The sequence below is a fragment of the Notolabrus celidotus genome, chromosome 10 (genome assembly GCF_009762535.1).
Source record: "Notolabrus celidotus isolate fNotCel1 chromosome 10, fNotCel1.pri, whole genome shotgun sequence".
Classification (NCBI taxonomy): domain Eukaryota; kingdom Metazoa; phylum Chordata; class Actinopteri; order Labriformes; family Labridae; genus Notolabrus; species Notolabrus celidotus.
Window position 1 is genome coordinate 16,315,195 of NC_048281.1, and position 21,748 is coordinate 16,336,942.

At 36.4% G+C, this 21,748-nt stretch overlaps 3 protein-coding genes across 4 annotated transcripts; 1 reads left to right on the plus strand and 2 right to left on the minus strand.

Moving 5' to 3' along the window:
- Positions 1-3,111: 3,111 nt before the first annotated feature.
- Positions 3,112-4,935, minus strand: LOC117820017 (glucose-6-phosphatase 2-like). Of its 2 annotated transcripts, none has more exons than XM_034693629.1 (5): positions 4,575-4,935; positions 4,386-4,495; positions 4,176-4,290; positions 3,977-4,098; positions 3,112-3,747 (listed from the first exon to the last, which is right to left on the minus strand). In XM_034693629.1, the coding sequence occupies exons 1-5, from the start codon at positions 4,790-4,792 to the stop codon at positions 3,386-3,388; spliced, it is 927 nt and encodes a 308-aa protein (XP_034549520.1). In that variant the 5' UTR covers positions 4,793-4,935; the 3' UTR covers positions 3,112-3,385. The 2 variants fall into 2 exon arrangements, with proteins under 2 accessions (XP_034549520.1, XP_034549519.1); XM_034693628.1 differs by having other exon boundaries at positions 3,112-3,897; positions 4,575-4,930.
- Positions 4,936-6,216: 1,281 nt separating this feature from the next.
- Positions 6,217-10,544, plus strand: spc25 (SPC25 component of NDC80 kinetochore complex). The gene is made up of 7 exons (XM_034693630.1): positions 6,217-6,336; positions 7,530-7,701; positions 7,900-7,965; positions 8,167-8,313; positions 8,426-8,551; positions 9,682-9,780; positions 10,318-10,544. The coding sequence occupies exons 2-7, from the start codon at positions 7,551-7,553 to the stop codon at positions 10,440-10,442; spliced, it is 714 nt and encodes a 237-aa protein (XP_034549521.1). The 5' UTR covers positions 6,217-6,336; positions 7,530-7,550; the 3' UTR covers positions 10,443-10,544.
- Positions 10,545-10,875: 331 nt separating this feature from the next.
- On the minus strand, positions 10,876-21,153 carry nostrin (nitric oxide synthase trafficking). The gene is made up of 16 exons (XM_034693626.1): positions 21,034-21,153; positions 20,785-20,870; positions 20,611-20,694; positions 20,329-20,391; positions 20,152-20,233; positions 19,993-20,055; positions 17,763-17,861; positions 17,502-17,627; positions 16,990-17,088; positions 16,780-16,905; positions 14,057-14,165; positions 13,804-13,892; positions 13,551-13,676; positions 11,606-11,861; positions 11,430-11,522; positions 10,876-11,338 (listed from the first exon to the last, which is right to left on the minus strand). The coding sequence occupies exons 1-16, from the start codon at positions 21,127-21,129 to the stop codon at positions 11,202-11,204; spliced, it is 1,734 nt and encodes a 577-aa protein (XP_034549517.1). The 5' UTR covers positions 21,130-21,153; the 3' UTR covers positions 10,876-11,201.
- Between the last annotated feature and the right edge of the window lie 595 nt (positions 21,154-21,748).

The window sequence follows — 21,748 nt, forward strand, 5'->3', positions numbered from 1 at the left end:
CATCTGATCCCTTGTTAGGACACGGTCGAGACAATGAAAGTATAATTTTGTGCACCTTTTGTGTGTCAGTGAAATAAATGCCAAATTGAATCATCAGTGAATAAAGTTTCCGAAGTTTAAACATGTTTTACTACGACTTGAAAATGTCTGTTGTTATATCATTTTCTAACCAAGTTCTCTTACTAATCACCTGACTGGGTTATATGATACACAGATGTTTCTTCAAGCTTGGATAGACAGGTAGCTGCCGCACTTAGGACAGTTACATCATTTAGTGCCAGGCTCCAGGTGCCACTGGTTGCTAGGCAACCACCGACAAGCTGTGGAAATGGGTTCTATTGGGAGAGTTTAACTAATCTGTCTAATCTAGTTACATCAGACACTCTGTTCTACCTCATTACATTTCAGCTGATTAATATCTGAATTAGCCTGAGGAAACTTAGCGACCCACCAGAGATTATGTAATTCAAACAGAGCAGGATTTATACGTACATAGAGCTACAGTTCACACAGAGGTGAGGAGGAGAGAACACAGAATGATCTAGTGGGTCTACGGAAATGCAGCCAAGTATAACACAATACAGTCTGAGAAATACAGTCACAACAAAAATAAAGGGGGGGAAGTGTGATACTAAGGTGTTGGTGCATCTATGTGCCCTACTGTTGTTTCTATGTAAGCCTAGATTTATACTCGAGCAACATAAAACCACATTAGTCCAAAGTTTCTCATTCATCTTCACCTGAGTGAAGATTGTGGAGGCCATGGTGCATAATTCTAATCTTTTTCACCCTCTACAAAATATTAAGTGACTTGTTACGCTCTATGGATGGGATAATGCCGTCCTTGTGGAACATTATGCATAATAAATCTACAACCAAGATCAATCTTTTATTAAAATATAAAAACAAGACACCAAGATATAAAATAAATCTTTCATTGAACAAAAAAGTGAACCCTTACAATATATTTTTTTAGTTGACTCTTTCAAAGAAGCCGATCAGATCCAAACCATACCACCAAATAGCCCCATACAACATAAGTGAGCCATCACATATCCTCACAGGGATTAGGCGTTCAGGCCTGTACATTTCTCCTAATGCACTTGCACATGCACTTACAAATATGAACAGGAAAACTCATCTGATTTTACTTGGTTTCACATGCCCATGCGTTATTTATTTTTTTACAGCATAATCTAAGTGTTCAGAAACTCTATTTTAGTCTCAGGTAGAGTATTATGATAATTGTTATTGTTTTCTTTGATGTTCCAGCAGGGTATCCTCCAAATTTTTTGTTATCAGGGTTCCTACTCCTGTCTAGAGATATTTTTTCTGGAACATTTTCAGTGACAATTTAACTGGTACAGGAGCACATTGTGCCAACACACTCATTCATGTTCCACTCTGAAGTCTGATTAAAAAGATATGCAGCGTATGGCTATATACTTGAAGTCGTACATATATACAGTATATATATAGTCTGTGCAGTTGACCCTAACATCATGGATCATCTGTAACAACACCCCTTGCTAGAGTCTATTTGACGAGAGCTGTGGAGCACTGCGTTTGAGAAGACAATGATAACAAAGAGAAAAATAGTACTGTTCCAAATTATTTACCGGTTTGACTTGCTCACAGTTTGTCTGCCATTTATAAGTTGTAACCCCTGCATCCCATTCAACATCAAACTCTCCTAACAATGCCAAACCTTGACAGTCTTTGTCCATCACACATTTGAAACCAGTTCCCCTTTGCATGCGAAACAAGGATTGGATGTTTACAGAGTATCAAAGGCGTCGCCAGGAATTCTGGGCCCCCTGAAAAGATATCTCAGTGGGCCCCATCATCACAGCCAACCCTACAAAATATAACATTGCTGCTATAATACTGGTTTATTTGCATTAAACAAAAATATATTCTTAAAACTATCCTGGTTAACTGACTCAAATCTAAGCTACATATCAATATTATTATTATTATTTTATTTTTTTTTACAATTTCTCCAAATGTACCTGCACGATATTGAGCTTCAGACTGTCCGCCTCTTTAAACAAGATTATTTGAAGGCAAGTGGCTTGTTGAATAACAATAAGGGGGCATTATTTGGTATAATCTAACCTCATGAAGTAAAATAGAACTCTAAAAACCTACAGTTTACTTTCAATCAGATTCAACCACACTTGATGCTATGATAATATGACAACTCCCCACGTTAAGCATGAGACGCACATCTCACAGAGCCGGAAAGAAATTGCAGAAAGGAATTCTGAATGTTTGTTTATTTATTCAGACAATTTTAGTTTTCTTATTGCAGTTATAACAAAACAAAAGAAAAGCGTAGCAGAAAACACATTTTATTTCAGGAACATTAGGGGGGCCCCTCCCCACTTGGTAGTCAGTCCCACTTTTCCCCTCACTACGACGCCCCTGCAGAGTATACAGACTGGTCCATATTGTCACTATTTAACATGATCCTTTACATATTTCCGATGTCAATTTCATGAGTTTGGGGAAACTCTGATATGAAACAAGGACATTTCTCTAACAATTTTCAAGGACAGCGCATTTGTACTGACTAAAGCCCTTTTAGATGAAAAGGCCATCTGTTTTGGAAACTGACAAGAAATAAGGAGACAGCTTAAATACTTTTCTAGGACTGCACAAGGTTTGCCAGGACACTTGTGTTTGTTTTTTTCATTTTCAATGTGTTTTCTGTAACTGGAAATTTGGTGAACTGTTTTCCAGCTTAACCAGGACGCATGGGAACCCTGTGTTTTGAATTTAGTGTTTAATCACCAACGGGGAAAGTACAAGGTAAAAAGAAAATAGCATATTTTTGGTTTTGGAGGATACAGTATGTTAAAGCTGAGGTATGAAGTATCATTTACTTATTCATTTTTCTAGAATTCAATGTTTGCAATAAGCCATCTTAAAAATAATGTGTTCACTATTAGTCGTCGACAACAGTTATGCACATATTCACTGGCAAAATAAACATTTCTTTGGGCAAAGGTAATTCAATTAATGCTAAATGAACTCCCCTAATGAAGCTTGAAATAAGATACAATTAATTCCAAATGGATAAAAGGTAATTACTTTTATTTACAGTTTTTCATGTTGTGTCATCAATGCATTTCATCACATTCATACAGCATCTTACAGCACAGGTAAAACAAACAAAATAGGCAGGTTACATGTAATATTTTGCACTGTCCCTCACAAAAATACCAACCATAAAAAAATGTATTTCAGTTCAAACAAATGATCTTATTTCTATTTGCAGTTTCAGTGCGAATGTGACAATAACTGTGAATAACAGTCTAAAGGTTATGTTTGATATACTCTGATGAGTACAGGTGAGAAAATTTTTCATATAATTCACCAGCTAAGCTAGCTTTCTGTCCTCATCTCCAATCAACAAATGCACACAGTATGGAATTACAGCAACCACACCAAGAGGAACCGAGGCACTCTTACAGAAAGAGGAAATGTAAAACAGAGCCTCAGTGTGAGTGGGCATTTTGATAAAGTCATACAGTTGCAGAGATGTGAGAGTTGCAGTCACACACATGAGTTTAAACCTGGTATTGTAGGCGTTCTTTCCCTTACAGCTTTGAATGAACATCTGAGAGTTCACTGCTAGGCCCAGACCGAACAAGGCTCCCAAGTTTCTCACCAGACCGGCAAAAGGTGTGGTGTCAAGATGGATCCAGTCAGGGTTAGCGCACCACTTCTTGGCTTTAGTAACTGACCAGAGGAGATTGATGTCCATTGATTTGAGGAGAAGATAAAAGCCAACAGCAAAACAGAAAAGGAAAAGATTGGTGTAGAGGTATGCTTTCAGGCTTGCATTGTAGACAGAGGGGATGTGATCAAGCACTTCGGCTACCATCATACCTACACAACACAGGACAAAGATTAATACTTAAAGATTACACAAACAAGTTATTATTTTGGAAAGTTAGAAAAAACCCACCTGCGAACACACCAAGTATAACCTGATGGGGGAAATGCGTTGCAATAAAAATCCTTGAGATGCAAACACTTATCTGAATTACCCAAAAGGCCATCCACAGACAAGACTTCAGGAGACGAAACCTGCAAGTTTGGAGATATTCTCACTCACCCAGTACTGGAAATGTATTATGATGTAGGGGCAGAAGATAAACACTTACCTTTGATAACCCTGCACTGAAGTGATGGTAGAGGATGGCCTGGTGAAGTTGAGAGCAGAGGTGATCATCACGTACCACACACATGATGAGCCCATGGCATGACCAGATGGATTTCCTACATAAAAAAACATTAGAGAAACAGTTTTATAGTGCAAGATAAAACAACTTTTGTTTGTAAAAGCTTAGAAATTCAGCATACATGCTGCTTACCTGGTCCTGTTTCACATGTGATGTGAAACTGCTCCAAATGTGGGAATGAATTGTTGTGGTAGAGGTTAGTTTCTTGTACCCACCAGTAAGGTCGCTGGCCAAACAGAATCCTGAAAAATGTGTATCAGATTAAAATCTATATTTCAAAAAATGCCCTTTAAGAAAATGTTAACTATACAGTGTGCTAACCATTTGAAAATAAGATTAAACCAGTCTCCAATAACTGCCACCCATATCATCTTGATGCCCACATTGTGGCTGAGATGAAACCAAAGGGGGAAATAGACCGAAAAAATGTTGCGTGGGTCTCCTACGGTTGACATGAAGTTAAGGAAGTCCTGGCATTCCCTATAGTTGTTCTGGAGGTGCTGTATAACCAGCACCCCATGGCTGTACACAGAGTCCATTTGAAGTGTCCTTGCTGTGAGACTGAGTGCCACCGCAGCTTCTTTAGCACCAGCAAAAGCACCATGAACCACCTCCACACAGAAGATACCTTTATATCATGGCCTGGCATCTTAAATCAATCAAAAGCACCATGGCAACAACTGCAAGCTCTTCAGATTGAATCCACAAGGAGTAAAATAATGTGTTCCCAAGTCATGAGAGCTCAGCATTTTAAGAGATGTTACAAAAACTGTTTACACCCCAGCTGTGTATCCATTAGATGTTTCACAGACCATTGCTTTTACAGTCGTTACATATTAGCCATTGTACACATTAACAGAGATGGTGCCCCGAGTGACCCCTGCATCCCTTCAGCCTCATTAATATTCTCATTCACAGTAAACATAGCAACAAAATGGGTGTCCCATAAAACTGTTAAAACACAGTCCATCTGGCATAAAAAGTTAGGGGTTGATCCTGTGATTCTACAACTGCAGAGTTATTTTTGCTTTAAAATCAAAGTAAAGAACACTTGCCTTTACAAAAAAGCAAACAGTAGTATTTTGATGAAATATTTAGAAAATGTGGTTCACTATTTAGGGCAACTTGAACCTTCTCAGATTAACCACAAGATGGGAGTATTACAAGCAGAACATCTGCAATGTGAGAGCGTTGGGGCAACCTGGTCACATTTCAAAATGTATCTGAAAAAAAGTGATTTCATCGCAACATGTCATGTAACATTCGAGATAACACAGATAATCTGAATTTTAAGAGTCATTTTTTATTTATTTTTTTATTTTTTTAATTATTCAAGAATAAAGGTATGGTAACAAGGTGTTCATATACAGGCAGTAGAGACAGTAAGACGTAAATCAAATAAAGACAGATTAAATAATATAAACATATCTTACATACAGAAGACAAGATAACAACACAATAATAATAATAAAGTAAATACACACATGACAACAAAAAAACAAAACGTATACAGAAATATGTAAATAATTGTTTAGGAGTCTCAGGGAAAATAGTTTTATAACAGTTCATGAATTTGATGAATTTCTTGTTAGTGACTAAAATAAATGATTTAATAAGGGACTTGAGTTCTGGAAAGAAAATTTAAAACTTCGGAAGTGACTTTGAGAATTTCTGTTTGTAAATAAAAAAATTGGCATATAGTATAATGAAGTCTATGATATATTCAAGAGAAATATTTCCCTTGTTATCATAGTAACAAACAGTCTTTGAGTTTAAGAGCAAAAAATTAATTAGCAGCCGAGAAAAAATGGGATTCAATGCCTGTCCAGAATATTTTGGATAGTTCACATAAAAAAAAAAAAAAGGTGAGAAAACAGTTTCTGTATCGTTTTTGCAAAAGTTGCACTCATTCTAAAAATATTTTTTAAAAGATTGTTTTTCTAGCGGAAGAAGAATAACTTACGTCACATCCGGTGTTTAGTCCCGCCCCCTTGCTTCAGGCAGACCGCGGAGATTTGAAAGTAACCGCTAGTTCAGTTACAAGACCCAAAACAAACAGAATACCAGCTGCACACTGATACATGTGAGTATTTACTCCGGATTTAAACCATTCAGGTCATCAAAAGTCTATCTCTGACTGTGTGAATGGGTATCTTTCTTACGCGACCAAATCGCTGTGAATATTTCTCAACTAACCACAGTGTTAGCCTGCTATCCTAGCTAGATTGTCATTATTGTTGCATTATTTGTTACCCAGTTATCGTATGTCATCATTTAAAGAGACTATTCACATTGTATGTATCAGTATTAGTGATCAGCTCTAAAGAAGTTAAGTCAATGTTAATATGTGTGTGTCTTGTTTTGTTTATGGGTCAGTCTCATACAGCTGTGTGTTCTGGGACAACAAAACAACATCGGTGACTTCAACGAGCTTGTTATAGAAGAAGTCTGTGTTCATGGGTAGTGTCTTTAAGTCTGAAAATCACAGTCAGTAACTTCAAGTTTAATTTCTGGCTAGTTCATTTTTGGGAGTGTAAAAAGTGGTATCACAAGAAATATGCAGAGGGGTTTGCATTGTTGTCAAGTTGTAGGAATACTCAGTTTAGTTTAGTTTATTTACACACATTCGAGAAGCATTCGAGGACCTCAGTGATTGAGCTGGGACATACAATGACAGGAGATCAGTGATGTATGGAGGAGCAAGGCTGTAAAAAGCTTTAAAAACAAGTCAAAGTACTTTAAAATCAGTTCTAAAAGAAACAGGGAGCCAGTGCAGAGTTTTTAAAAAAAGAGTTATGTGATCCGATTTCTTTTTCCCTGTATTATACTGTATTTAGAGAAAACTGTGTACTATTTAACTGTGTTGTAATAATTAACTGTGTTTATAGATCATAGATCAAATGTGTTATATTGACTAATTCTATTTAGATACAATGTACTGAATTATAAAATATAAAATGTTACTTTAATAGATACAAATATGTATTATTATAATTATTGTATCTATTTATTTATTTTTACTCTGCTTTGGCAATAACTGAACTGTTCACGCCAGTAAGGCAATCTGAACTTGATAAATAGCATTTTGAAATAATCTGCACGCCGGGGCTCACAATTTATTAAATACAAACAAACAAATAATGTCTGCAGACAGCCTGGTAGTGCAGCTGCTGTCAAACAATGTTAACATCCCCTTGAATGATTACACATTTCTCATACTAAATGACAGCATATCAAAAATGTTGTGTTAATTATTCTTATTATTTTTGATTTCAGATTCTCTGACATCTCAACATCATGACGTCCATTACGGATCCGAACATGAGTGACAGATTCACCAGTGCCATGGGGGAGTGCCAAAACAAACAGCTCAAAACGTATGGTGAAATCATTGATGGGATGACAGAGCTGTGCCAGTCTCACAGACAGCTTTTGACCTCTTCACTTGGTATGTTTGAGATATATTTTATTCATTAACAGGATACTGATCAGTAATTAAAGTTCCTATACATATAACTGTAAACAACTAAAATACTTAATATATTATTTTGTCTAAAGACGTGTGATTTATATCATTCAAAGATCATAAATCCCTTCTTTGAAGTTTTAAATTTAATATGACATTTTGTTTCTTTGTTTGGTGGAGATTTATGTTCAAAGAAATCCAAGGACGATGAGATGCTGTTTGAGACAATCCACACGTTCAAAAAAGGTGAGTTGACCGATCAGTAATAGCTGTATGTTTGTGTGATGAAACATTTTTTACTCGGGTTATCTTAATTTTGTTCCAGTGCTGAAACAGTGTTTTTGGGCTGTATTTGCTTGTACACTCCATAGACCCTTGTAACTAAAGCTGAGCGGCTGCATGGTTTTATTGAAAGCATACTTGAATTGATGCAATCTGTGTCCCCAGACTTGGACCAAAGAAACGCATCAATTAAAGAGAAACGGCATAACATCTCTGAAGTGATGTCGGAAATTCAGCAGAAGGAGATGCAGAAAGACGAAATTATCCAGAAGATAGAGAAACTTAAAGAAGAGCAAGCTGAGAGAAAAGAGTGTAAGTAAATATTTCAACAGAGCAGTAGCAGTGGAGGTCACAGAACTCAATGTGTGACTGTATCATACATTTTCTCAAAGTCATTTAGCCCTGCCTCTTTTCTCCTTTTCAGTAATTAAGTCACAAAACAAAGCAAACAAAGACAGACTGAAAAATCTCGGGAAAGCCAGACTCGTCTTTCAGGAACATTTGGGGTTGGAGATCCGAACAATCCTTGGCAAAACACAGCTGGTTAAAGGTAAGCGAAACACATACATAAACATCGGCATATACAGTGATTTAAGGGAGCACAGCACATGGAATCTTCTGCCGGGAGTTTCATCTTGCTGATTGATATGAGAAGGTATTAATGCAGTCTGAGGGCCATGGCTTTAGTTTACCTATCCAGTGAAAGGAGAGAGCACGTTTAAAACAACCAGAGTTGACCAAAGTGCTGTACTATGGAAGAGGATGAGGGCCACTGGGAAAAAAATCAAAAATTAAGTTCAATTTAAAAAAAAATATTATTATGAGAATAAAGTCAGAATTCTGACTTTAATCTCAGAAGTCAGACTTTAATTTAATCTCAGAATTCTGACTTAAATCTTAGAATTCTGACTTTTTTTCTCCAAATTTTGACTTTTATCTCAGAATTCTGACTTTCAGAATTCTCCGAGTTTTGACTTTTATCTCAGAATTCTGACTTTCAGAATTTTGATTTTTTTCTCAGAATTCTGAATTTAATCTTAGAATTCTGACTTTTTTTCTCAGAGTTCTGACTTTAATTTAATCTCAGAATTGTGACTTTAATTTGATCTTAGAATTCTGACTTTAATTTAATTACAGAATTCCGAATTTTTTCTCAGAATTCTGACTTTAATTTAATCTCAGAATTCTGACTTTCAGAATTTTGATTTTTTTCTCAGAATTCTGAGATTCTGACTTTAATCTCAGAATTCCGACTTTTTTCTCAGAACAATAATACAAAAAAAAAATGTTTTGACCTTGATTTTTTTTTTTTCAGTGGCCCTAATCCATTTCCGTACTGTACAGAACAAACGCAGCACAAATGACAGAAATAAAAATAATGATGATGAGGTCAACTAGAAGAAGGTCCAGTAGTAACTAGCTGAACGGAGGCGTACTCTGCCAATGAATTGATTCTTGCCCGGTGCTTGCATACTGAGGCAAGGACAGAAGTCTCATTAAACTGCCTAATTGAGCTTTAGCCGTAGGTCGACTTCACTTTACATGTAAACCTACTCAGTGTCACAGTAACAACCAAGTCATCTAACAGTAGTGGTAGATTGTCTCAGGTTAGCTTTTGCTTTGTCTTCAGTTAAATATGATATAGATAATTTACCCAAAGTTTTTGTTGTTTCTGTGAAGGTGAAAAGTTGCAGTTTGTTTTCCGGAATATCAACCCTTCAGACCTGGACAGCGCGTATGTTGTCACTATGGGGATTAAAGCAGACGGATCATACCAGAGTAAGTTATATGCCTATACAGTCATTTTAAGATTGTTCAATTTAAATCAAATTCCAAAATAATATCATCTCATCAACTCTATTTGAAATTAACAGCTGACAGTATTTTATCTTTACTAACTGTCAAAAGTGCAAAATCCAACAATGAGCTGGTCCTACTCACTAATACTTCCTGTGTAGTCAAAGCCTCCAATAATTTACCCCCCTTTAGAATTAGAGCTTGTGTTAGGGTCCAAAGCTTTTAAATTGCCTTGCACTGTTGCTATGGCTATTTAAAAAAACTCACTAGAGCTCAGTATTTGGATTAATCCACAATTAGTACTTTATGCTCAGCTGCTGGGATCAAGACCCACATTGATTAAAAGCACTACTAAATCCCTATATAAATATGTTTTCAGATAAAAAAAAGTGGTTTGGGGTTTAGTTCCACTTTAAAAGAAGTCCCTAGCATCTGTTTTTAATTTGTCTAGAAACAGCAAAGGTCAGTAGTTTTTGCTAATGTTTCGAGGATACTTATTCAAGTCTTTAATTTGTACAGTTGTGTCGAGTGACCCCGCTCTTGAGTGTTTGCCAGTCTTGGAAAGTCGGCTTCAGGAGACCAATAACTTACCTGCATTCCTGGCAAACATCAGGAAGGAGTTTATCGCTCGGGCACGCTGCTGAGGGTGGATGGACGGGAGGACACAAAGAAAAAACAAAGCAGTGGAGTTTTTTCAGGCTTAACGGATTATTTTCAGCAATGAGTAAAACCTTTTATTATAAAAACCTGGACTTTTCAATTTTATAATTACTAATATTAATCATATGCACATGTTGTCTTGTTTTTCTGAGCATGATCATATTCAATCTGACTGAAAACTCTTTTTTGACATTCATTTAAACCCTGAAGTTTCATTTTCCATGGCTTCATTTTCACTCGTGTTAGTCATGCTGATCTATTAGAATACATATTTATGGGGCGTTAGTTGGCCTAGAGGTTCAAGTATGTGCCCCATGTACAGAGGCTATACCATGACCATTTGCTGCATGTCACCCCCTACTCTGCTCCCCACATTTTCTGTCTCTTCAACAGTCATCTAATAAAGGCAAAAATAACTTAAAAGAAGTACATATTTATTTGATACTCACTTTAGTTGAGCTTGTCTTTACACAGTGTGAAATAAATAAAAGAGACGAATGAGTTTGAACATAAAAATGAACATACATTGTGAATCCACACTGCATTATAAACTAATTTAAGAAAGTGGTGATTTGATACAGTGTTGGCAGATGTGTGGTGCATATCAATAATCACAACAGATTGAATGTGTGTTTTTTCTTGGTGCATGATGCTTCCAGTTCCTTCCATTCATTTTCTTTTTTGCAGGGCTGTTTTTTTCATCCTGAGTGATTTGGTGTATTTGCAGTTCATGAGTAAACTCTTCAGGCTTCAGAGGATTTGATGCTGCTCAGCACAGGCAGCTCCTCCACATAGGTTGATGGGAAATGCCCTGTCTTCCCGTTTAGTTCTCCAAACCACCAACCGTTCTCTTCCTTTCTGTAGATATCTAGAAGGTCTCCTGTAAAACAAAAAGAACAAACTCTTGTTTCATGGGATTTCTTCATAACACTCCACTGTTTGAGTTAAGCTGCTATTAAGTCACCACCTACCTTCTTTTAAAGTCAGTTCATCATCCTGTTCAGGTGTGAAATCATACAGGGCTTTGCAATTTCCCAAACTGCTCATTACTGGTGTTATGTGACCTGTTAAATGTAATATTCATCATTATTTTGATTCCAGATATAAGTAGAAATAAGTCTTTGTTTGGACTCAGGAGACTTTTTACCTTGTTCTCTGTCCTCATCAGTGTGGGGAAGGCTTCCGTTGACAGTGCTGTCACACTCCACAGAAACAGGCTCATGTGCAGTGGCTGATGAAGTGCCTTGCTCAGTGGCACCTGGTAAGGACTCTGCAGACTGCTGTGTCATAAACTGCACAGGTCCTTTGTAAATGATAGACGCCCTCAGTGATTGACGGGATCTGAACAGGGTCCTCCTGAGTTTGACTGGACGAGGCAGTTGGACCACACTGTGCTCAGAGTCCTTGGATAGAGAAATAATTTGTGTGGTGTTTATTCTGAATTTTTATTTCAAAGATGTAACTTGTGATAGAAGTCACAATGTATTTGAAGTGATCATCTATGGCAATATTTAAAAATTAAAATAAATAAATTAAAGCAGAAATTTGTAACATTTTTAATGTTTGAGCATTAGCAGAACAAAAAATACCAAAATACTAGTTGGATCTAAACATAACATGATGGAATTGAGTGCATCTAAACCAAGTAACTGCTCCCAGTGTTGAAAAATGAATCCAATGTAGCAGTGCTAAACACTGCAGTACCTTGAGTGTCCACTTGAGGCTGGCTCCTGAAGCCAAGGAAGCCCCTTTGTGAAAACTGCAAGGGGGGACAGGGGTTCTTTTGTAACACATTTGTTTCCATTATGAAACGGCTACTGGGGCGTGGCTGATTTGACTGACCGGTGGTTTCGTTATATCTGTTTGTGAGGCATCTAGGCCAAGACTCCATGACTGATTTTGAAACCGCCTACTATAATAATAATACATTTCATTTAAAGCGCCTTTCTAAGCACTCAAGGACATTTTTCAGAGAGGTTAAAAACACAATAAAAACAACACGATAAACAAAATAAAGACAACAAGTAAAGTAACACCAAGTTAAAATGAAGCAGTGAAGTTAAACAGGGAATGCAGCTTGGAACAGATGGGTTTTCAGTTTGGATTTGAATAGGGGAAGTGAGTCAATGTTACGGATTTATTTACTGATTTTGAAACTGCCTACTAAACTAGTAGTACATACTTATTTGGCCAAAATTCAGGAAGTACTATGTAAACAAGAGCAAAATCAGCATATGCCAAAACTAGCCGGATGTCGTACTGATTCAGGCAAATTTCTCAGTATGCAGCGGACCAGTCTCCCTCGCGTTCTGTTTCCCACAATGCACTCTAACAATTCTTCAGAAACTAAAAGGGGATGTTACTGAGTCTACGTCCTTGTTTCATACAGTCTACGGTCAAATTTAGAACAGATGGCAGAGAATGTCAAAACTGAGATAAAAAGTAATATCATTTTACATGTTCCAGAGATGTTCCTTATTTGACTGAGTGTTTATACGCCTTGCTGATTATAAACCCTTTGAAGTGAATCATATAATACATGTTTTAACACATAGCTCATTGCTCCTGTCACTACCACAAGAATATAAATTTACCAAATTAGAAGCCTTAATGTTGAGAGGCTCAGAAGAAACATCCCATGGGAAAACTGATTTAGTGTGAGCAAAAGGGATTTAGTGTAATTTCTAATGCATAACATCCAGTTTGAGCTCATTCACAATATATCAATATGTCGGGGTGAGAAACACTGAGATCATGTTACGTTGGTAATAAGTATTTATGCATCATTTATGAGGAGATACTTTTTTACACTGTTCTTTTTAATTCGAGGGAAGTACCTCTGTCAACATATGCACCACTGTAATCCGTCTGATAGCCCACTATGGTTTCAACAGGTGGGCTCTTTGTACTTGGCGGAGATGCATCTCTAAAATTTGTTGAGGTAGATAATTTTTTTCCTCCCTTTATGATGTTGCCTTTTTTGTTTTGGTGTTCAGTCACTAGCAAAACATTTCTAAACCTCCCGTCTTTTCATTCCATTAAAAACTTAAAGTTCTTAAGATGTTATAAAAAACAGACCAAAATAATCTTACCCTATCTTTCCATTTCACGATGCTGTCTTTAAACCGGTGAAAGGACCTGGGCTTCCCCTCTAATTCACACATTGATAAAGACAGTTTGTAGTGGGTGGCCTCCAGGAGATCCAGTTTAAGAGTACTCTACAGGGAACAAGATGACATTAGTGAACACTCGAGCAAATCTAATTTACGATCTGTTCAAAGAAAATATCCATTTGTACACACCACTATCAATCCATCCACTCTATACACACTTTACTCTGTTTACCTCATCCAGCTGCTGCTCTGTCTCCTCAAGGTTCTTTTGGTTTGAAAAAGATGGATTTTCTGTGTAAGTTTTCATCAGTTTTTCAATTCCTGCAAAGAAGAAGTCCAAGGTGACAACAAAACCAACAAAGCAAAGAACCTTCAATCCATTATGAAACACAGTTATACTAAAAAACTGTTTATTTCCAACTCATTCAGATTGCGTCATTTTAATGCATTCTTTTTTCATGGAAAGGACGATGCTCTGAACTTACCTTCACGGTCTTTCTGTGTTTTTACGACCCTGTCCTCCAGACGCTGCAGTTTGATTTTGATGGCCTCTTTTCTTCTTTCTCTGCTCATCAGGGATTTGCTGTCTTCTTCCTGATTCATTCATAACAACAAATATCATCAGTATGTACAAATAACTTAGAATTGATGCTGTTATGGACCAGAGCTACAAGGCCATACATTCTTACACATATAACCCATGACACGCTGTTTTACATTACAGATATCAGTGATTTAGTTCTCCCTTGTTAAAATTAGCATTTTGGAAGATTTCTTTTGCAAAAACAGATAACTCTTAATACATTTTCTAAAAAAATATTTCCTTTTGATATAGATTCCTACGGTGGCCCTGAAGGACAAAACAAATTTACAAAAGATGAAACACTTTAACAAAGTTGGAGACAAATCTACATTTTGGAAAACATTTTTACACTTAAAAAAACTAAATGACATCAGCAAAACACTTTTACCAAGGCCAAAACAAATTTACATTTAAGAAAACAAATTTACAAAAAAAAAAAAAAAATTACGAAATAAAAAAAACCACTTTTACAAGTGGTGAGACAATTTAACAAATGAGGGAGCACTTTTACCATTTCTGAAACAAATTTACATTCATTTTTAATGGAAAGGGAATGTACCAAAAACAGGAAGTGATACTTATCCGGTGCCAAACGGAGTAACAGTACCAATCCGGTACCAAACAGTGTACAGGTACCAACGTTACACGAAGTGGGTTCCTTCACTTCGTGTAACATCGCTCTGTTTGGTTTCTCTCCTTCCAAACGAACTAACTGACCCCTCACTCAATCACTCACGGATCACTTCCTGTATTTGGTACATTCCCGTTCCGTTAAAAATGAAATGTTAATTTGTTTCAGAAATGGTAAAATTGCTCCCTCATTTGTAAAATTGTCTCACTGCTTGTAAAAGTGCTTTTTTGATTTTGTAAATTTGTTTTCTTTAATGTAAATTTGTTTTGGCTTTGGTAAAAGGGTTTTGCTAATGTAATTTTGATTTATAAAATGTAAAAATGTTTTCCAATGTAAATTTGTCTCCAGCTTTCAGGGCCACTGTAGATTCCTAATAAAGTTACATTTTCAAGATATCTCTGATTAGTAAAGTCATTTTGACTTAGTCAAAGCCACCCAACCTCAGTTGATTGATCATACCAAAAGCTAGTATTAGAAAAATTATGTTTTTACATTATTATTATTTTTTTTTTAAAAGTGAGTTAACTGTTTTTGCAAATTAACTCTTCAAGTGTAAATCATTTTCGGAAGAATGATGTCATTGCGGTCATTCACATGTATTGGTCTTTCAATTTCAGGTATCCACAACATTGAACTTTCTGTCCAGGATAAACTTTATATATACCTGCAACATTTTATTTATTCTTTATTTCATAAACATAGGTCCTGCTCAGCAAGGAAAACCACAATAGACACACTAAAAGACAAAACAACTACACAAGTATAAAATCAACTACGGTAAATCACATTTTTAAAGATTAAATACATCTTAACTTGATAAAATAAGTAGTTTGAGATACCTTGAAAACCAAAATTCTCAGTGCCTTTCAGAGAGGCAGAAGCCCCCCCCATATGGTACCTGGTCCCTAGTTTGCTCTTACATCCCTGTTCAATAGTTCTACTGGATCAGTAAACTCTTAAAAAATGTTGGCGCTTCCTGTCCCCACCTCTTCTGCAGACGCTACTCCTACTATATACATAACTAGTTCTTATTTGAAGAGATCTTTCAGTTTCGCAATCGTATTTAACTACTTACTATGTTACTGCCATTAAAAATGTGTGTCTGTAAATAATAGCCATGTCAATAATTTAAAACCAGAGTTGACTGTTCAGAAGTTTGTGGCTGCAGTGTTTAGACTGTTTACACACGGCACCAGGCCACACTTTTGTTAGATGTTTTATCAAGAAGTTATTTTTTATACAACTATTTAATGTACATTGGGCTGTTCTTTGTGCTTCCTGGTTCAATATGTGGCCAAAATGGTATTCAGCCAGGATTGTGCAGTTCTTTGTACGTTTTTTTATTTCTTTATCAAGAGAGGAGATGGGGGAAGTTTGAAGGAGTTAAAACATTTTTTTTTTTTAAATTAAATAAAAAAGAGTGCTGAATTTATCTAAACAAAAGTCAAGTTTGATTTCAGTTTATACCTGTTGTAATTAATAGTTGTATGTAAATTGAAATGTGAAGAATGTTTTTTTGCAACACTTAAAAAAATTAAATAAAATAAAAATAAAAACAAAATTCTGCATGTAATTTTATGGTTTTATCTTCAATTACAATTCTTACCACCGTTTTGAGCAGCAGGATGCTATTTTTGTATATCTAACATCTGGCAGGAGTGTGTTTGGATTTAATTAAAATAGCTTGACATACATAACCTTTGTATCTGTAAAATCCTGTCATATTTTTAGGGGGGACCAAAGTAGCCTGTGCAATAGACATAGTTATACATAAATGTAAATTAGATCACACACAAACAGCCTGTCACAGAATGACAAGTACATCCTCATATGTGCAGCTTGAATGCTCCTATCAAACAGACACCCCCTGCAGAGAAGACTGTGTATGTCATTGAATTGATGACTCACTGAATGAGTCTGTGGCCTGCAGACAGGCTTCTCTCTAAAATGCAAGAGATCCTCATAGAAAAGACAAAAAAAACAAGCAGACTTACAAAATAATCAGCCATCAAAAACTCAGCTTTGCTGTCTACATCTGTGATGTTGTTTTCCTCCACCAGGGTCTGAATGTCTTTATCCATGTCCACCCTTTGGGCTGCCTGCTCGATCTGTCTTTGGCCCTGAAATGGGAACAAGTATATTTGTTTTAGTCATCAGGGAGTTTAGTGCATTCATAGAGCAGGAAAGAGGTCAGGATGTCTTACGTGTTGGAGGGTCTGCCCAAAGCTGGACATGTAGAGGTTGTATCTGTTCAAAATGTTGCAGAGGACTTCAATCCGCTGTTTTTCCAGCTCCTGTATGATCTAAAAAAGCAGAGTAGCACTGTGAACATTTCAATCCTTAGTGTCTTTTCTTTAAAAATTAAAAGCACTAAGTAACATACAGCATACAGTAACAAAAGATTGTGAGTTTGATTTTGCCTCATTTATGCACACACTGATGACTATGCATTCCAAACATACAGCATGATATAAGTTGGACAATACCCTGGGTGGACTGTGGTAATTTGGTGCTTCAATTGTAGTACTCAACTTTGGTGTTAGACTGACCCAGCGCTCATTGAGCCTTTTCAGCAACCGAACGCTTTCTGGTTCAACTCTTAAAACAAATGAGGTGTCCTTGAGCAAAGACATTGAACCTACCTGTTCACTCACAAAAAGCCTCTCTGCATAAGAGGAGCAGCTAGGAAAATTAGGAAATGTGTTTTTTCCCACACCTGGTAGCAGTTTTTCAGCGTATTTTCCCACTTGAGTCTCATTTGATGACCCTCCATGTTGATATTAAAGTACTCCTCATCCACCCGCGCCTGCATCTCTGCTGACTTAGTCAGCCTGTTCAGCATCTATAAGTCAAGAACATGGGAACAAAAATTCTGTAATTAACGTGGTGGCAGCTCTTCCAGCAAGAATTAACTCTTCAGGGGATGAAAACAACGTGTATTTAGAGATGAAAATAACTTTTTAGACTTTTATTCTACCTTTTGTTTCTCCTTTTCAGTGCAAATGTGTTTGTTGCTCCCGACAAAGTTGAACAAATCCTCATGCTCTCTTGTTAGTCCAATCAATTTCTTCTTAATCTGTTTAAAGGAGAAAAGAAAATAATCCATATTGATATATGTTTTGGTTAAACGAAATCAAACAGGATTATTAGCACATTGCCTTTGTTTAACCCTCCTGTTATGTTCGTTTCTCTGGAACAGCAATCATGTTCCTGGGTCAATTTGACCCAGGTAATATTCAATTATCCAAAAGTGTCAGAACCCCAAACAATCCCAATACACATTTTTTGATCTAATTTTTAACTCCATTTCTAACCATTTAAATCAAGATTTAGTCCATTGGTGTTCTTTAATTCTCACAGATCATGGTTCAAAGAGGATAACTCACTCCTTTTTCATTAAAGTTAATGTTAAACTTTTTTAAATGTACATTGGAAAGCCCTAAATATAAATACAATAGTTTTACATGGCATAGATTTATTTTATTTTTTTATACATTTTAAATTTTTTATGAAGTGATGTTGATAAATTAACACGACACCTCTTCTGTCACATGCTGCTCAGATTTTTATGCTGCATTTAGCTGGTTTGGAAGACATATATTACCAAAAATAGACTTTAAAAAGGGTCAATTTGACCCGCAACATAACAAGGGTTGACGAGATTAACCAGAATTATTAAGACAGTATTTGATATTGCTTATGGTTAATGAAGTGAACAGCACCTGCTAAATCTACTGATGAAAATGTCTCTATTTAATTCATAGTTTGAATTTCAGTATGCTTACTTTCAGTTTGGACAAAGTGGTATGTTTTATCTCTGTGCTGATTTTTTCCTGTACTTATATAAATCAGGTTTTTAACAGAAATCTCAATCTCAATATAAACAGTCAAACGTATTATTCACGGAAAGTTCAAAATGAAGGCTGTTTCAGTATATTGGTGTTACCCTCTTTGGGTAACACCTAACTCACAGCAATTATTTCAGACACAAAATTTTATTTATGGTCTTTATTGCTTTTTTTGGGTCACATAGAGGCATCAGTTTTATGTTCAGTCGGTTTTATAACCAGCAAAAATCTCCTTACTGAAGCTTTAACATAATAATTTATCCAGTTTTTGCACATTTTAAAGCTCCTGTGAGGAAATTTTGGCTGGTTAGGAAACCGACTGAAATTAATACTGAGGGCTCAATATGACCAAGAAAGCAAAACGGACCATCAGAGAAGTAATTGATAATTTCTATTTAGTTATTTTTGATGCTTGTAACCGCTGTGAGGGGGGTAGGTGTCAGACAGAGTGAGGTACAGCATGCGCCAGACCAAGCATTTGTTTACGTTTTATCACGGCAAAGCCTCACAGCGAGTTTCACTATTTAAAGACAGCAGGGTACAAAAAAAAACCTTGCTAATTCACAGGACAAAACCAGCAATGAGATAGAAGCTACAGCGCTGTCCACAGGGGGCGCCAAAATTAATACAAATAGAAAGTTTCTTACAGGAGCTTTAACTACTTAATTCAAATTTAAAGCAAGGCAAAGGCACACAAATAATGCATGGTGTTTTGATAAAAGTAAAATAAGGAAATACTTTCACAAATACCTCTTATCTAATTATACATAATGCATTATAACCTATTTATAAAACAGTGTCTAAGCTGCTATTTCCACAAACCTTGTGATAAACAGTCAAAGGTTTTTTTTAATACTTTTACACATCACATTTGCTTTTGGTCAACCTACCCATTTAGCATGAACAGTTAGAAAGTCATTATCAAAATAATGTTCTGTTTAGTTTCAGTCACAAAGATTGGGGTCATGACTGGTACTTCTAAGATATCATAACCTGCCATGCATTATAGAAAGACTGACCACAAACTGATGCTGTAATCCTTGAGTTTGTTTCTAACCATTATCATACTTTTAATAGCTACTTACTGTTGTTACACATCATAATGCATTATTAAAAATTCATCAAATCAATAATTCAGTATGCACACATTGTAATGTATGAGGCAAGCATCTGTAATGCAGTGAATATACTGTAATGGCTTTCCACTCCAGCTCACCATAGTTGACACTCAAACAATTATTTTCTGATTTAAAGACTGATGCATTAGCCGGATGATAACAATGATCTGTAGTGTAACCATCTTAGTTGAAACATATTAATGCAATGTTATATCTTTTTCTCTTTTTGGAACATACTTACCTTGAGTTGCTCACTCCAGTTAGTAGTAACAAGTTTTCCATTTCTGTCAACGGCGTTGTCAAGCTATCAAAGCATGAAAAGAGCAGAGACACCTTATGACAGGAAACAAACATCACACACATACTGTGAACAATAACAGAGTAATGATTGATTTCATACAGGCCTCTTCCTCTTAGTGTGTTCGTCTAAGACTTGTCGTATTTCCACGATTGCTTCTTGCTGAAATGCATTTCCCAGTGATCTGCAAAGAGAACAACAATCCATGCTTAACTGCAAATCCAAACATTTGTTTAATATTTGATCAGGCAGGAGAGTTGAACTCAGGTTGAAAACTACCTGTGGGCATCTGCTCTTGAGTACATCTCATCTGACACACGACACCAGGCACTGTAGGTGGAACTGAGTGGGGGAGCCAGCATGAAAAGGTTAGAGCTGTGGGCTTATTAGCCTAACACCTGCCAATGTTTAGATCACATCTAACTTGCTGGGCGCATGTTGTTTGCCATGATGCCAGTATTTCTGTGCTGCTTAGGCAGTTAGCCCTCGTAGAGAGGTCATGTTAAACCCAAAACAGATAAAAGACAAAGCTCATAAAATCTTTGACACTATGTCTCTTACTTGTTTGACATTCCTTTGGAGGCCCTGATGAGTTTGCCTGCAAGTTTTTGTAGTCCTTTTGAGTACGTCAGTTCAAGCTCAGACCTAATATAGGAAGTGAGGGACAATAACTGAGTCAAACAATAACTCCTGTCTCTGTAGAAAACTCAAACGCCACGTCTGTGAGGAGCTTACCTTTGCTGGAATACTGTCATCAGTTCTTTGCTGAAGTATTCCCCACTTTTTGAGAATCGTTTCACATTTTGATACAGTTCGTTATACTGAAAGACAGATGAGGCTTCATTTATTCTCTGCTGTCACAAACTGTTCAAACTGAAACAAAGTTGACGATGTTCTAACAATAAACTGCATATTTAACTCTCATTTCAACTCAAGCGCTTTTAGAAAGGAAATACTAAAGAGGCTTTTCAAAGAAATACTCACAGAGCAGGTGCTGATAGGGTCCTTCATCTTAAGACTGTGGCTGTTTGTTGACTTTGGACCTGGAACTTTGACCACCCTCCTCCCAAAGTCACTCATGCGGAAATCACCTGAGTGTGTCGGTGAACTATTGAAAGGAAAATTCCAGTTGGAGGGAGAAAAAGAGGAACTTCAAAAAGTAAACTCAGGTGGCATGGCAAGTCAGTCTGCCAAAGATCCAAAGAAAGGAAAAGATATAAACAAAGAACAAAGGCCCTTTAATGTTCTCATATGTCATTAAATACAGCTGAAATGTTCCACATTGAAACGTTAACTAAACAGGTGCAACTTAAGTCCACCTTTGAGGTTTTATAGAGCTCAGACTTTGCAACCATTTAGGAGTTTACATCCAACTCATAAATGTTAGTACAATGTTAACCTTCTGTCCCAGCTGAGGTAAATGTCAGGCTCCTCAGCTACTAAGTGCCCCACTAAGTAAACGTCATTTTATTTGTATTTATAAAGGGATTTTCACTGACAAAAATTCCCAAGATGCTTTACCAAGAAAAACATACAGAGGGAGAAATAGAAGAAAACAAATAGGCAGCATAAAAGTGCAATGGTTATATGATCCACAGGTACGTGTGACTAAACACTTGCCAGTGCGCTGCTGCTAAACAGATAGTCTGAAGTGTGTTTTAAGAGCTTTTGATTCAACCAATAACAACTGACTGTTTCA

Excerpts from the sequence above, each read along its gene's own strand:
- spc25 (XM_034693630.1), top strand. The coding sequence starts at position 7,551 with ATGACGTCCATTACGGATCCGAACATGAGTGACAGATTCACCAGTGCC. Across the intron at positions 7,702-7,899 it reads GCTTTTGACCTCTTCACTTG|ATTTATGTTCAAAGAAATCC; the intron begins GTATGTTTGAGA and ends TGTTTGGTGGAG. Across the intron at positions 7,966-8,166 it reads AATCCACACGTTCAAAAAAG|ACTTGGACCAAAGAAACGCA; the intron begins GTGAGTTGACCG and ends CTGTGTCCCCAG.
- nostrin (XM_034693626.1), bottom strand. The coding sequence starts at position 21,129 with ATGAGTGACTTTGGGAGGAGGGTGGTCAAAGTTCCAGGTCCAAAGTCA. Across the intron at positions 20,056-20,151 it reads ACACTAAGAGGAAGAGGCCT|CTTGACAACGCCGTTGACAG; the intron begins GTATGAAATCAA and ends ATGCTTTGATAG. Across the intron at positions 13,893-14,056 it reads AACACAGAAAGACCGTGAAG|GAATTGAAAAACTGATGAAA; the intron begins GTAAGTTCAGAG and ends TCTTCTTTGCAG.
- LOC117820017 (XM_034693628.1), bottom strand. The coding sequence starts at position 4,792 with ATGGACTCTGTGTACAGCCATGGGGTGCTGGTTATACAGCACCTCCAG. Across the intron at positions 4,099-4,175 it reads TCAGTGCAGGGTTATCAAAG|GTTTCGTCTCCTGAAGTCTT; the intron begins GTAAGTGTTTAT and ends CCAAACTTGCAG. Across the intron at positions 3,898-3,976 it reads TATACTTGGTGTGTTCGCAG|GTATGATGGTAGCCGAAGTG; the intron begins GTGGGTTTTTTC and ends TGTGTTGTGTAG.